The following is a 14,170-nucleotide window of genomic DNA, read 5'->3' on the forward strand; positions in this document are numbered from 1 at the left end:
CGTGCTTCTCCAGTGCAGCTTCCCGTGGTGGCTGCTGGTTGGCAGAGGCAGTGGGATTCTCCCTCCAGAGCACATTCGGGTTTAGCTTGAAGGCACAGCCCTTTATCCTGTGACTGCGATGGGATTTTTTGTCTTCAATAGCTTATTAAAAAGCATCACTGCTCAAGAGGGACTGCTCCTCGGAGTATTTGCTATCACTCCTTTCCAGGCTTGGGTGGCCTCCTGCCGTCAAGGATCTACCTGCAGTCAGCCAGGTGCCCGTTCCAGATACGCAGTTGGAAAGTTTCATTTTTATTGTTTTCCCAAATCTTTTCCAAGTGAGGCTGTTTATCTCCTAAGCACAGCTTTTCTCAGGAGGCCCCCGTGAGCCTGTTGATTCTCTGTGGAGAAAACTCAATCACGGTCATTCAAGGCCTCTTGGCACCTCTCAGTCCCAACCTGTCCCTATCTGCAGCCAGCAGGTCGTGCTGAGAGAAACAAGACTGTTTTTAAAAAGTGCATCAGAGGGTTGTGAAAATGTCAGACCGCAGATGCGGTCATCTCCACCCTTGAGAAGTGCAAGGTCTGATTCAGCAGCCGGTCTCTGGGTGCCTCTTCCTTCACCCTGGACTTTGTTCTTTCAAGTCCACAGCTGTTGATGAGGAACAGAAGTGAAAGTGATGGCACTTTCACTGATCAACTTTTAAGCTGCGTTCACTTGAGGGTGAAAATCCTAATCCCAATAATGGCAAAGGTGCCACTGTCTCTTGTAGAATCAGTTTGCAGAGTACAATTATTACAGTGTTTACTAACCCTTACAAACCTATCAAACCTGTTTTTACCTTTGGATATTGCTGTTTTGTCTGAGGAGAAAAGGTTTAAATGACATAAAAAAGTCACACTGAAACTGAGTGTTCACGTACAGGTTTGGTTTCTTTTTTAACAAAACTGCTGAAGAGCATATGTTTCTGTCATTTCATCTTTATCCGAAAACAATGTCACATCTGCACTAAACAGTGTGGGTGCTGGCTACGTTCATAATCATCAACCTCCCACAAAGGCCCGGTAGAAAATGTTGGGAATTCTATCAAATCATCTTTTCTACCAAACTACTCTTTTTCAAAATAAATAAATAAGCTCCAGATGGCTTTGGCAAACTCAACAAAGTGAAAAATGACGAATCCTAGATTCTACCTGCTGGCCTTAAGATGACAGTCAAGAAATTAATTTATAGATGTAGACAGAAGAGCAGGCAGCAGAGCCTGGTTACAGAGGCAGGGAGGGTTTGGAGGAGGGGAGGAAAGAGGCTGGTTAGCAGGTGTAGGTGCAGTGGGGCAGGAGGAATAGCTTCTCGTGTCTCGTAGTGCCAAAGGATAACTGTAGCTGACAACAGTTGATTGCATGTTTCAAAAATGTTTGTGAAGAGGACTTTGAATGTTTCAGACACACAAGAAAAGATAAATGTTTGGGGCAAAAGAAATGCCAGCTACCCTAATATGATCCATGCATACTGTACTACATATCAAAGTATCACGCTAAATGTGTATAATTATTGTATATCAATTAAAAATTTTAAATGCGTGGTAAGATAAGAGTCTTTAGTAGGCTGTCACTGCTCGGGCTTTGCCCAGCATCTGGCTGTATCTACGTCACCCTGTGGAGTGAGTTCCACAGAGCAAGTGGGTGACTATAGGCCAGATGAGCAGGCCACCAAGCCACCAAGCCAGGAGCCCTCCCCGCAGGACTTAGTCACTGCATTCATCTGGCAGCGAGACTGGGCCATGATTCAGGGACTTCTGCACACCAGGGCACTGGCTTTGTGGCCCAAACAGCCAAAAGGACCGGCCATCCTGGACTGGCTAAGAGCTACGTTGGTGTCACCTTTATGCAATGGATATGATCATCCTACAGCTGTCACAGCGTGGTGTCTAACCAAGCTGGAACTGTCTAGGATACCAGAGGCAATACTGGGAGAACTAAGCATCTAAGATCAGTGATTTATTTCATTTCTTTGCCCTAAAAGTACATCCCACTGACTCCTAGGAAACAGACTGGTGCATCCCATTAAGATTTAGAGGCCGAGGAGCCATACAGAGAATGAATTAGCAGCAATCTTTGACCAGTCATCCAGTGTCACCATCCCTGCTCCAAGTTTAACCTCCACTCCCAAGAACAGGAATGTCAGTGGACATGCTACCTACACGTGTCTCCCTCAAAAGGCTCAGCTGGCATTGAGTATGAGGGCTACTCTTGTATGTTTGCTACTACTTGGAAACTATAAATACATACCCAAGTGCATGCATGAACCCCTCTTCCTCCCTTTCTTCTTCCAAAAAGCCATGATTGTCTTGCCAGCGCTCTGTCCCAGAATGCAAACCTTCCTGCCGCCAGCATAAGAGCTCCGAGGCAGGTGAGCCGCAGTTGCACCCCTTTGCCTATGACTCCTGATTGGTCTTTGCTCCAGCCAGACATGAGCCCAAGGCACTTCCTTCCTGTATCCAGTCGTGATGTGGTTAGTGTCCAGGCAGGCAGAAGGTATTCCTGCCTAGGGGTTTCCAGAAGTCTTTGAATTACCATTATGCTTCTGCCTGTGAGTCTCATGGGGAAAAGAGATCAATTCCAGAAACCTAAAGCCTTCTCATCCTTTGGCAGACACCTTAGGGATGATTCCATGCTTCCTTCTTGTTGGCACTGAGACTGGCCAGATTCAGACTGCATCTGGTCCACGTCCCTTTCACCCTCCAGCCAGAGTCCACCTTGCAGCCGAGCAGGATGGGACTGGTAGGTGGAGCCCTCCCTGGCCTGGTTCCATTCTTTACTGGCAGTACTCTCGAAAGTCTGGGAATGGTGACCTCCTTTGGTCTCTCCTCTGCTGCTCAGTTTTTCTTGGACACATGATGAGATTTCCTTTTCATTGTATTATTTTGGAGACAGTCTTGCTGTGTAGCTCAGGGTGGCCTTGAACCCATGATATGACACAGGCTGCCCTTCAACTCCTGTCTCAGCCTCCCAATTGCTGGGTTTACAGGTGTGCTTCACCACACCCAGATCATTTGAAGGAACAGGGGAAGGGGAAGATTCTCAGGCCCGATGAGGCCACTCAGCCTCCTTTTATCCCAGTGCTCGGTAGGTGCACCCTTCAAAGCACTGTTTCTGAGCCCCAAAACCTCATGTTCCAGGCATTCTGTGGTGGCAGAAGCCTCTTGAGCCTGGAAGAACTGGAGAACTGCACAGAGGTGGTTATGATGTAGGTGTCACAAGTAGTTCACGGTGTATCACTAGGGGCTGCATGCCCTTGAAATGCTCAGTGAAACCAACTGTACCTCTCTTTACCCCACTTAGAAGATTAGGAGCCTCGCTGACAATCTGACTTCAACCAAGGTCCCCACATCAGTCACTTGGTAACAAGACTCAGCCTAGGAGATAACACTCTCTAGACAAACTTCACGGGTTAATCAGCATTTCCCATAAGATGAGCCTCCCGTAGATTATCAAATCCCTAAGCAGATCTAAGGAACCTAGTGTAGGTGAGAAACACTAGTCACACTTCAAAGAGGAAAGTATGCCCTAGTTTTTAACAAACCTAAAACAGGAGAGAGGGGAAAAAAAGCAATATCAAACCCTTGGGAAATTATATTTCAGCAAACATCCTATATGAGAAACAGCAAGTGGTAGTATTTGTCATCTCTGGAAGTTCCCTGACCACGTTGTGTAAGTACTGTCAGGTAGAGAAATGTGAGGATCCAAAACTAAAATCATTACGCAATAGCCAGCAAGTTCGCAGGGATGAGAGAACCCAGGGCTAACCTGTGTCACAGAGCTAGAATTTGGGAAGAGGAACCACAGAAGTTCAGAGCTCAAGGGACATTTAGAAAAGGATAAACCAGACCTGTAGGCAAAAAACAAGTCCTCAGTAGAGGGAGGAACCACTGGGAAGAGTCGAAAGCCTTGGAAGCATTGGGCTGACTTACCAAGACACCAAAAACCAAAGCAAGGTGTCCTCTGCTGACCCCTTCTACTCCTCGCTTCTTTATTGACCAGTTCCTCCACCCCGACACGCCGCCGTCTCCCTGTGATCTTACTCAATGTGGGCTTTATAAATAGCAAGCGGTACTTGCACAGAACGGGCTTTATTAGAGCTGACAGACAGCCCAGGGTGCCCGGAGAAACCAGGTTTTCTCTTCCTGTCTCCGACTCCCATCTGGCTAGTTCTCCCCTTTCACTCTCAGATGTCCTTCCTTAAACGATAAGTGATATTGTCACTGCTGACTCTGCCTGACCCCTGCAGAGAACAGGCTGAGGTCAAAGTCTGCTGGACAGAATTCTTCTTTGAGAGCATTTCTAGGAATCTGAAAATGCAAAGTACCTATAATTACAGAAGGAAAAAATAAAGAAGAGTAAGCATTTTTCCTCTGTCAGGCAAATATTAAAAGGGTTGTAAAAATACCAAATGGAATGGCGCAACATAAAAAGTTAAGAGATGCCTTGGCCAGGCCAAAATGAAAAATAATGGCCTAAAAGTGAGCATAATGAAACATAGCACTTGTTAAAAGATAGGAGGATATTAAATGGGGGGAGAAAATTAATAAAAGCAAGGCTTGATTTGACAAAGAAGAGCAAGGAAAAGGTAAGGTCCTTGCCACTAAAGATATGTGACTGGGTTCAGGTTTCCCAGCCTGCTTCAGTTAATAGCAAAACACGAATGAACTGAGATTAGCTATGGTGACTGTCACTCGATTACACATGGTCCTCCTTGTATGACAGTTTAATTTAGACAGTTTTTATTTTGCGACAGCATGAAAAACATATACATTCAGTAAAAATGGTGATTTATGTTTGAAATTTGGCTTCAGTGCCCTCTCAGGGTGCTGGGCAGTAAAGCAGCTGCCAGCTGGAACCCCCAGATGCTGTAGGGCCACAATCCACAGTGCCACTGTTGCTAAGCTATACCGTCCCACCGGTCAAGTGTATTAAACACACTCCTGACTGAGGATATTTGCAAGTTAAGATGGATTTATCATGCCACATATGGTGCCCACCTGTATTCCAGCACTCTACGAAACTGAAGCTGAAAAATCACAAGTTCAAGCCCATCCTAGGGAACTGAACAACTTAGTGAGACCCTGTCTGAAATAAAAGGGGCCAGGATATAGCCCCATGTGTGAGGAGTCCTGGGTTCAAGCCCTAGTCTTGAAAAAAGGGGTGGGTTTATCAAGACATAGCATCTGGCCAAGTATAGATAAGCCATCATAACACCAGTGAAACCAAGTGATAGAAATCACTACTTCCAGACTGTGCCTTCGTTATCATCGGTGCAGTGGGCCCAGGACTGCTGGCTGTAAGCTTGAGGTCAGCCACATCTGGAGTAAAAACAAGACCTACTCCAACCAGCTGAATCCTCCTCCCAGAACAACAGCAAAAGATAGATCCAGCAGCCTCCAGCCACCCACATCCTTTTAATGACTGTTATTGATGGTTTTTACTTAAGTGGCTTTAAACAGCTTCGGTCCCACGCTTCCAGCTACCCACTCACCACCCGCACTGTAACACCCCATGGCAACCCCAACTGCAGGCACCCAAAGCTAACCCCACCTCTCCCTCCCCCTGGCTCTGTCACCATTCCCACTGCTCACAGGGCTGCACCCCAAGGATCTCTGGCAGTTCTTCAGCAGGGTCAGGAGCTAAGCCTGTCTGCTTCCAGCTTTTGCTCTCAGACTCTTTCCTGCCTGGAGCCTGTCCTGACTCAGCCACCCCCATTTCTCTGATGCCCAGTAACTCATCTTTCCTCCTTCATGTCTCAGCCCTGCTATTCCTTACTTAACAAGCCTCCCCTACCATTCATCCCTCCATTATTACCTTTGAAGCGTAGCCAGTTGTGTGTGTGGAGTATTCCATGTCTGCCCCACCTCTAGACTCTAAGCAAGGGATGATACAGGTTTTGTCTGTTCTGACCATCACCTAAGCCAAGCTCAGAGCTTGCACATAGTAGGTTCCAAGCCCAGTACCCACACATGGTAGGTTGTTCTGATGGGCCTTTCTGCCCATCCAGGTATTTGTTCTGTTTCCATCAAGTGAAAACTTGAACCTCCACAGGATACCTCTGAATTTTAGCATCTTCTTTTGTTTTATTCTCTACTCCCATAATATCCATGAACTTGTTCTGTGTGCCACCCCATTACCAAAAGGGCATTTCATTTCCTCTTTGATTTCCCTTCAATAACAGATTGCGACTTGTAATTCACTTAGCATACATTGAAACCTGAATATCTACTGATTATGTTTCCAAGCACCAAGCTTGTTACTATAAAGACAGAGAAAAGATGTCATCTCTTGAGGAGAGCCTAGAAAATTACTATTTCTGGCAGAAAACTTGTTTTGTCTCATAGAGTTGAGCTGCAGAGTCGTTCATGAATGAGTAATGAACTCAAGAAAGAAGCCTTCTCTTAACCCTCTCAACTGACTTTACTGAGAACCAAGCAACAGGAAATTTGCAAGGGAGAGAGGACAAGAGATTTAGGGAAAGAAGTGGTTGCCGTAACACAACTCTTGAAGGAATAAAATTGGGTGATTCATCTAGTTTACAGTGAGTAGTTTCTCAGCCTTCAATCTTGAGTCACCTATGTCATTTTTTTCTTGGCTATTTAGTTCCAATGTTTATTTCTGTTATTATTTTCCAGCAGTAAAATAAAATGGCATTCAAAAACTGAATTTTTTTAAAGAGCGAAGGCAGAAAAATATCTTGATGGTCTTTCCTTGACACAGGACATACAATTTTAATCAAATGCCATAAGGGTTTTTTCCCTCAAGAAATTATGTTAAATGTTTAACGTGGTCTCATCTCCTTTCTTAGTGGGTGATGTATTGTCCGCTATAAAGTTTTTAATGATGTAGAATCACTGCAAATTAAATAGCATGGTCCAAATCAAGCATTAAATGAAAAGCAGTGCAGGTGGTGGCTGGTGATGAGTACCACACTGTGGACTGTGTGGTGGCACATGGTGTGGCCAGATTTCGAAAGTGGAAAATCAGAAAGACTTTACTTGGTGGCTGGTGGGGCAGTGGGTCTCTGAGCTCCCACAGAGTTCCTGTGCCCAATGCCACATGGACCTGACAAAGGCAAGCAGCCCTGGGTCCACGCTCAGAGCCAGCCGCTATTAGCGATGTCACCAGCATCGGTCTTGCAGAGGCATTCTGGACAGCCACTGTAATGTCCCCTGGGGTGCCTGATTCCAAGGGATTCCCTCCCGTAGTAGTTGAGCTGCAGAGATTCTAGGCTTTTGTCCATTTGTTTTGCTTTTACCTTTTAAATCATTTTCTCAATGATTCCACATCACATGTACTGTTTCCCTATCATAAAAGTCAGCAGGAAAAATATTTGGAGGCATAAAAAAGTCAATAGACTTGGCCAGCCCTGGTCTATTTCCATGGCTAGGGGCAAACTCAGATGCCTTGCTGAAGGTTTCTATCAGACTTTGAGTGGAATTTCTTATGATTTCTGTTACTGCAGAAAGAGCCCGCCTCCAGGGCCTCCTGCTGACACAATGTGAGGAGACCTTGCTAACAATATGTCCCACCTTGCTTTGGGAGTGTTCTCTTTACCAGAGTCAAAACCAGAGAGTTAAAGTATCACTACCAAAAGCAAAAGCTGTCTTCCTGAATAAGAGGAGGACCCATTAGGGGACACACCTGTAACAACCATGGCCACCTGTCACCTGCTGGGTGTGTTCAGTGAGCGTGCTTCTGGGCTGGCTCTGAGAGCAACCACTGGGCCACCTGCTCAGGCTTCTGTCCTCTTTCCCGCTGCCCCAGGTGTCCTCATCGAGATCCACAGACCACCCCTTTCTCTCTTGAACTAATTCTGTGACTCTGGAGCCTTAACTTACTGCAATTTGGCAAACAAAGACAGGAAATAGCAATGCCTCTGTTGTCCACGGTCCATGGCTGACTGGCCCCTTCCACATCCCATCCAGTGTGGGGAAGGGAAGTTTGGAGACTGAGGGGGCCACACTCAAGGTCCATGATCAATGAGAAATGAAATCTGCCCCAGACATAATACTCCTAATCCCTAGCCCACTCATTTGACATGGAACAACAGAGACACCTCACTCAGTTCCACAGGTCTCCCAGTTGAGAACCACTGCTGGAGGCTGGGCAGGCCCTTGCTTTAACCTTTAGCCCAGTATCATCGATGTGTTTCCTCTCCTGACCACATCCCTCCTTGTCTTGAAAAATGCTACTCAGATATCCCTGGGAAGGACTCCCTGGTGGATCCATTTATTTACCTTTACTCAGCAGGCACCTGCTGAGTGCCTGATCAGAGATCAGGCACCATTTGAAGAGCTGCAGGTCACCCAGCTATGAGTTACCACTCCTGTCCACCCCTGCTCCACCTTAATCTTCCATTTGCATATTACCTCAAATCATCCCTGGCTCTTAATTGAAGAATTGAGCTTTTCTAGGATAATGACTCCTCCAACTTTGATCTTTATTCTTCCTGGAGTCCAGGACAATGATCTCCGTATAACAGGGATTCAGTAAATGCTGGAGTAAGTGACCAGTCCAACAACATGAAACTATCACCAAGAATAAATTTAACCTCGCAACAAGGATGTGAGTTTTCACTTGCATCATTTTCGAATTTGAAGATCCTGTCTGCAAATTGTGATCAAAGCCTACAGTAGATGTTTAAATCTTTTTAAATGTTACTAGATTAAAAGTATGCTATTACTCCTCTTCAGAATCATTCCCCTCTCGTTGAACACAGCTAGGACTTCCAAAACCACTTCAGGAAGTGGTGAGAACAATGGGAGAGATGTGTTTGAAGTGAGGGGAATAGTTGGAGAGGGATTCATGGCAATACATCTTCTACCATAATAAAATTTTCTATTTTTAATGTACGCATCTGCCATACTTTTATATCACATGCGTATCTCCTCTGCTGTGTAAATGTGATGAGGGGATAGCCTAGAGAGTTTTGGGGTGCCTGGTGAACAGTAGGCTGGACATATGTATCTTGCAAGGTACAATGGACCATGTGCTCACCTCTTGTTTCCTGGGGTGCCCTGAGAGGGCCTCGGTCATCCAGCCAGGCTCTGACCACCACTCGAGAATGATTTGTGAGGTGGAACATAGTGTAGCCCTGCCTGCCTCACCCTCGAGCACTCAGGGTAGATGGAAAATGAGAAAAAAAGACAATAGGTAGAAAAAAAGGAGTGAATCGAAACTGGTAGCATATGATAGAGGCATGGGACACACTTCATTTTCTTCTTTCAGTTTTTTTGTTGTCACAGAAAATTTTAATACACCCACAACCCCCCCCACACACACACATCTCATCACAAGAATAAGTGGAAAAACAAAAGCAGTACTTTTTATCCATTTCCCATACAAAATTGGTCAGAACCATAATCCTTCACTGAGCTCATCGCCTGAATTAACAGGCTTCTTTCCACCCAGGGCCGGTTTGTTTCACAAATCTGCCCACCCCTACTTTCCCTCCTACTGCATTGCTTGTTCTACAGCAAGCCCCAACATCATGCAACATTATCCATCAGAATTCCAGGAAGAATCTCTAAAAGGTGCTTTTTAAACACGGCCACAGCATCATCACCATGCCCTGAAAAACACCCACGATGCCCTAGTATCCTAAGATTCCCAGTCTCTGTTCCCTTTCACAGCCGTGGAGGAGCTTTCAGTCTGAAAATCAAGACACACTTTCATCTTCATTGGGAAGAAAGCTACAAAGGACCAAAGCTGATCTTTTTCTACAGGCAGGAGAAATAACAAGGATGGTTTTTGGAGACCCTGTCCAACCTCACCACGGTGGAGTCTCTGGCACCGCCCAAGCTCGCCCTCTAGTGGCAGGTGGACGTTGCCATGAGGGCCCTCGATTCTTGGGGAGCACCGGCTTCCTACCATGGTGTAGGTAGTTAAAAACTTGGCCACACGACTTGAATGAGTGTAACATGGGTTTTTTTTAAGTGTTGATTGAACACGTAATTTAAAAGCTAGAATATTAAATAAACATCTCTGCCCTCTCTTCCAGCAGGCCGCCCAGAGAACAGCTCTCCGAACACTGTCTGACAGGTACATTTTGTCATTTTTATGAACTATAAATTGCTTTATGAAACATTGAGCCCTATTTATTGTGGCATATAATTCATAATCGGATTTTGTCCCTAAAGTATCTGTGAACCGGGATGTTAAACATTTTGCATGCTTGGATTTGTCATGCATGTGTGGAGTTTATTACTGCAAACCTCGCCTCATTGTATTTCACATAAAGTACGAAGAATCCCTCGTTGGGCAATGAAACAAGAGACAAGAAACTTAGGGGGAAAGGCCTGAATGGTGCAGTAAATTCTGAACTTTGGAATTGACTGAGCTCTCAGCTCATTTTTCAGCAATAAGTACTTCATTTATATTGAGATGCTTGCATCAGTCTTTCCCTGTCGTTTCACTAGTGGCAGTCTGTCTTTTGATGAGATTCTCTCTGCAAAGGCTTTATTCATGTAACTCAGCAACCCCTGGTCCCAGGCTTCTGACTTCTTACTCCCTGCTTCTCTGTTTCTCCTGACCTCTGCTGTTGAATGAGGCGAGCAAACCTGACCAAAGCCATAGACTGTAATCTGTACCCCACTTTGCCTAAAAAGCTGCAGAGTGTGTGTGTGTGTGTGTGTGTGTGTGTGTGTGTGTGTGTGTTGAAGATCTATCAGGAGATGAAGCCCCTGTGTCACCTCAAGGGAATTGCTGACAGTGTTACACCGTGTCCCTCTCTCCCGGAAGCAGGGACCCTAGCCTTCACCCCTTCCTTCCTTTCTGGAACCTCTCTTTTGTAGAATGAGCAATCCCTGACTGTGTAAACCAGTTCAGTCCAGGGCTTTTCCAGTGTAAAACCTGTCACGTAGGCACCTGATCTGCTGTGCATGGTGAAAAGCATTTCCGGTGCAGCAGCAGGCTGCACCTGAGCGTGTTGTCTTCCTGTGACAGCCACTTCCTGTGACAGCCTGCACAGTCCACGAGCAGCGGGCACATGATCCAGAATTGCTTCTGGGATTTTCAGAAAAGCCAATAACTGTTCTGCTTCTGAGTCTGGTGGTGGAAGGAAGAGAAGCTCTGAATCAAAACTCATTTAAATTGTGACACCATAATTCTTCTCCTAGATGTATTTCTTTTTTCTTTTGACTTCTCTCAGGTAGGTGAGTCCTTCAAGAAAATGCACTAAGCCAGAGAAAGTTCTCTGTTTATAACGCTTTGTCATTGCTAACAAATGCAAGGTTTCTTTTCAGAGCAATGAAGATACTATAAAATTAGACTGTGATGAGATTTTTCACCTTTTAGCATTTTAAGGGGACAGTTAATATACTAAAAACTACTGAATTGCACCTTTTAGTGGGGTGAATGTCATAGCAGATAAATTATAGTTTAATAAAGCTGCATAAGCTCACAAAAACCAAATAATAAAGCTGCATAAACAATGCCATGGTGATTTTTGATATTAAACCAAAATCTATTTTAGGAAAATATGGATTCCCTTTAAAGACATGGTCACGTGTACAAAAATACTTTATCAGAAGGTACAACTGGGGTATTCAGAGGCTTCTTCCCAAACGATGCATGACTTCGTCCAGGCGGAAAGTGTGTGTGATCCTAATGAACTTTGCAGTTCCCTGGACTCCTTTCTGGCGTTCTCCCTAAGATCCCTTGTTAAACCCATTTCCTGTCTAGAAACAGAATTTGCTAATTGATAATACTTTCCTTATGAATTTCTCTATTCTTGAATATAATGGGCCATGGTGCCTTCCTCCATCCAACAGTTCTTCTACTCAAAATTGGTGCAGTTTGGCTCATTTCAAATGAATGATTTAGTTCACTATTCTGATTGTGGGAAGCTACCTTCCCTGCACTTTTTCTTCCTCAGTTTCCTACAAATACAAGACTGCAGAATTCCCGTAGGGTTAGCATTTGTAATCATCTGGGAATATAGTTCAAGCCCTTCTTCAAAATAAGGGCTTAAAACACCAACTAGATTCATCAGATTCATGTTTTCTTTCAAATAAATCAGTATTTTATAGAAAAATGAGTTGTGTGGCAATGACTTCCCTGATGTTCTGTTGGTCACAGGAACCCCAGAGGGGGTTCCAGGAACAGAATGACGTAGAACTTCCCTTGGGCTATGACCTTTCCCAGGTAGGGTGTTAGCCCTTGAATTAATCTTCCATACATTCTTTCACACAAAGTTTTCTGGTTCTGGAAACTATTGTTAGTTCAGACTATTATCACGTATTTCTATAAAATGCCATAATGATTAGGCAGCACTTGAATTTTTGTCATAGGAAAATAAGCAGCATTTTTTAGACCTCAAAATGTGCCCCATGAGTTCTGTGATCCTAGAACTGAGCAGGAAAGACCTCTATGGGCCAGAGCCATGCTGAGGCTCCTCACTCCCTTCCAAGCCTCAGGGTCCTACACGTTTGCTCCCCATCTCATATTTCACTTTCATTTCTCTCGCTACTTGTGAATGAGTGCAGAGGCATTTATACAGGGGAGAGCCGCTGTGACTGCAGATGTGCACCTTGAAGACGGGGTACGGTTGAGTTGGCTGCGTTGATGGGTGGCTGGCAGCTTCCTGTGTAGAGCAGCGGTCATTCATGGTTTTGCTGCAAGGAAAGCTGCCCTCAAGCCTTGAGACCTGACCCAGAGAGAGGGCAGATGGCCAGCAGGGAAAGAAAAGCGATGTGTTTCTGTCCCCTTCCAAGTGCAAGGAGGACTCATCCCTGGGGTGGTGGAGAACAGAAATATCCAAATGTCTCTGAAGGTCATTCTTATCTATGGTCTTTTCAGTTCTCCAAAGTTTCCTGGTTGATTTTCTAAATAGGCATTTTAATACAAATCCAATATCTGATACTTGACATTATATTTTTTATTAAGCTTATCATTAACTCATCCATAAGCACATAAAATTGCACATATTTATAGGGTGCCTTGTGATTTGTCGATATGCCTAAAGATTGTGTGGTGTGTAAATCAAGTTAAACATAGCTGTCTCCTTGTTTATCATTGCTTTTATGTTAAAACCATTCAGAATCCTTTCTTCGGACTCTTGAAAGCATATCACCCTGTAGCACAGAATCTCTTACTCCTATCTGACTGTACCAACTGCTCATCAATCAACCAGACTGTGTGTTCAAGTTAAGGAAGTCTTGCAGTTAATACAGATTCTTGAAAATTAAAACTATGGCATTTCCTCCCCCTGATTTTGAAAGCCATCTATGATCACTACCCAAGGAAACCTTTCACCCTATTTGGTTCAGTCAAATTAGCCAAGGCACACTGCAGGTCCAAATGGGATCACAGCTGCACAGCGGGATTTGAGGGGCTCCTGGCCATGCACTACTTTTATCTGTCTGTTTGGTACCACTAAGTCCACTGGCCAACCAGAGGCCCACTGCTAGCCCCAAATAATGAGAATAACAGGTGACCAGAGCAGGGAGAAGTGACAGAATTCTCGATGAGATAGACAAGCTAATGACAATCTCAGCTTGCTAGGGGACACATCCTCTTTCACCACTTACAATACCCATTTCATCTCTTTCTGAGTCATTGTTCTCAATGTAGGTAGGGGATGGGGGGGGGGAGATGGGGGATAAAAGGCTGTCGGGTTCATTTATTAAGGTGTGTCTTTGGACTCTGCGCTAGGAAAGCTGCAGCCTCACCAGTAATGTGGAAAATATGCAAAGTGCCATTAGGAAGAAAGGGTGGCCATGCAGGCAGCATATGAAGTGCCTTGGATACGGTTAACTCCCCTTCCTAAGTAGTAAATAGTACATAACTCTGATCAGAAAAGGAATCCGTGTGATTTATCAAGCTGAGCAACTGTGCATTTGCAGAGAAGCTGGAGGTCAATCTTGAAATCTCGGGCCAGAGGAGCACGAGGAAATTGCCAGGACTCAGAAGTTAATCATACCCTGGGACTGGTTCCATCTGTCTCAGGGCGACAGCCGCTGCACAGTGAGCAGGCATGCTTTATAGCAGCAGATCAGGAATTAATATTTTCTGCAAAACCTCAAGCATCATTTGCAGTAACTTGGGTTTTATAAAAATGGAGAATAATTTCATATGAATAAATCACGTTCAGCCAGAAATATGAGACACTGGGAAAAAATTGTGCTTGGCTTAAAAAAAAAAAAGG

General features: G+C 44.7%; 1 protein-coding gene and 1 long non-coding RNA gene across 13 annotated transcripts in view; one reads left to right on the forward strand and one right to left on the reverse strand.

The window, feature by feature from the left end:
* Aff3 (ALF transcription elongation factor 3) overlaps positions 1 to 14,170 on the forward strand; it is a 502,385-nt gene that overhangs the window by 410,653 nt on the left and 77,562 nt on the right. For 11 of the 12 annotated variants that reach the window (XM_063229843.1, XM_063229847.1, XM_063229848.1 and 8 more), the window contains one exon: positions 10,025 to 10,065. In XM_063229843.1, the coding sequence (XP_063085913.1) occupies positions 10,025 to 10,065 (41 nt within the window). The remainder of the gene's footprint in view (positions 1 to 10,024; positions 10,066 to 14,170) is intronic. The other variant, XM_063229844.1, reaches the window with a different exon arrangement.
* The window catches only part of LOC134471354 (uncharacterized), a 55,654-nt gene that overhangs the window by 32,493 nt on the left and 8,991 nt on the right, over positions 1 to 14,170 (reverse strand). The gene's annotated exons all lie outside the window — the stretch shown is intronic.

This window comes from Cavia porcellus, unplaced genomic scaffold (assembly GCF_034190915.1).
Source record: "Cavia porcellus strain 051 isolate PalLab524CR breed Dunkin Hartley unplaced genomic scaffold, mCavPor4.1 scaffold_18, whole genome shotgun sequence".
NCBI classification, from domain to species: Eukaryota; Metazoa; Chordata; class Mammalia; order Rodentia; family Caviidae; genus Cavia; species Cavia porcellus.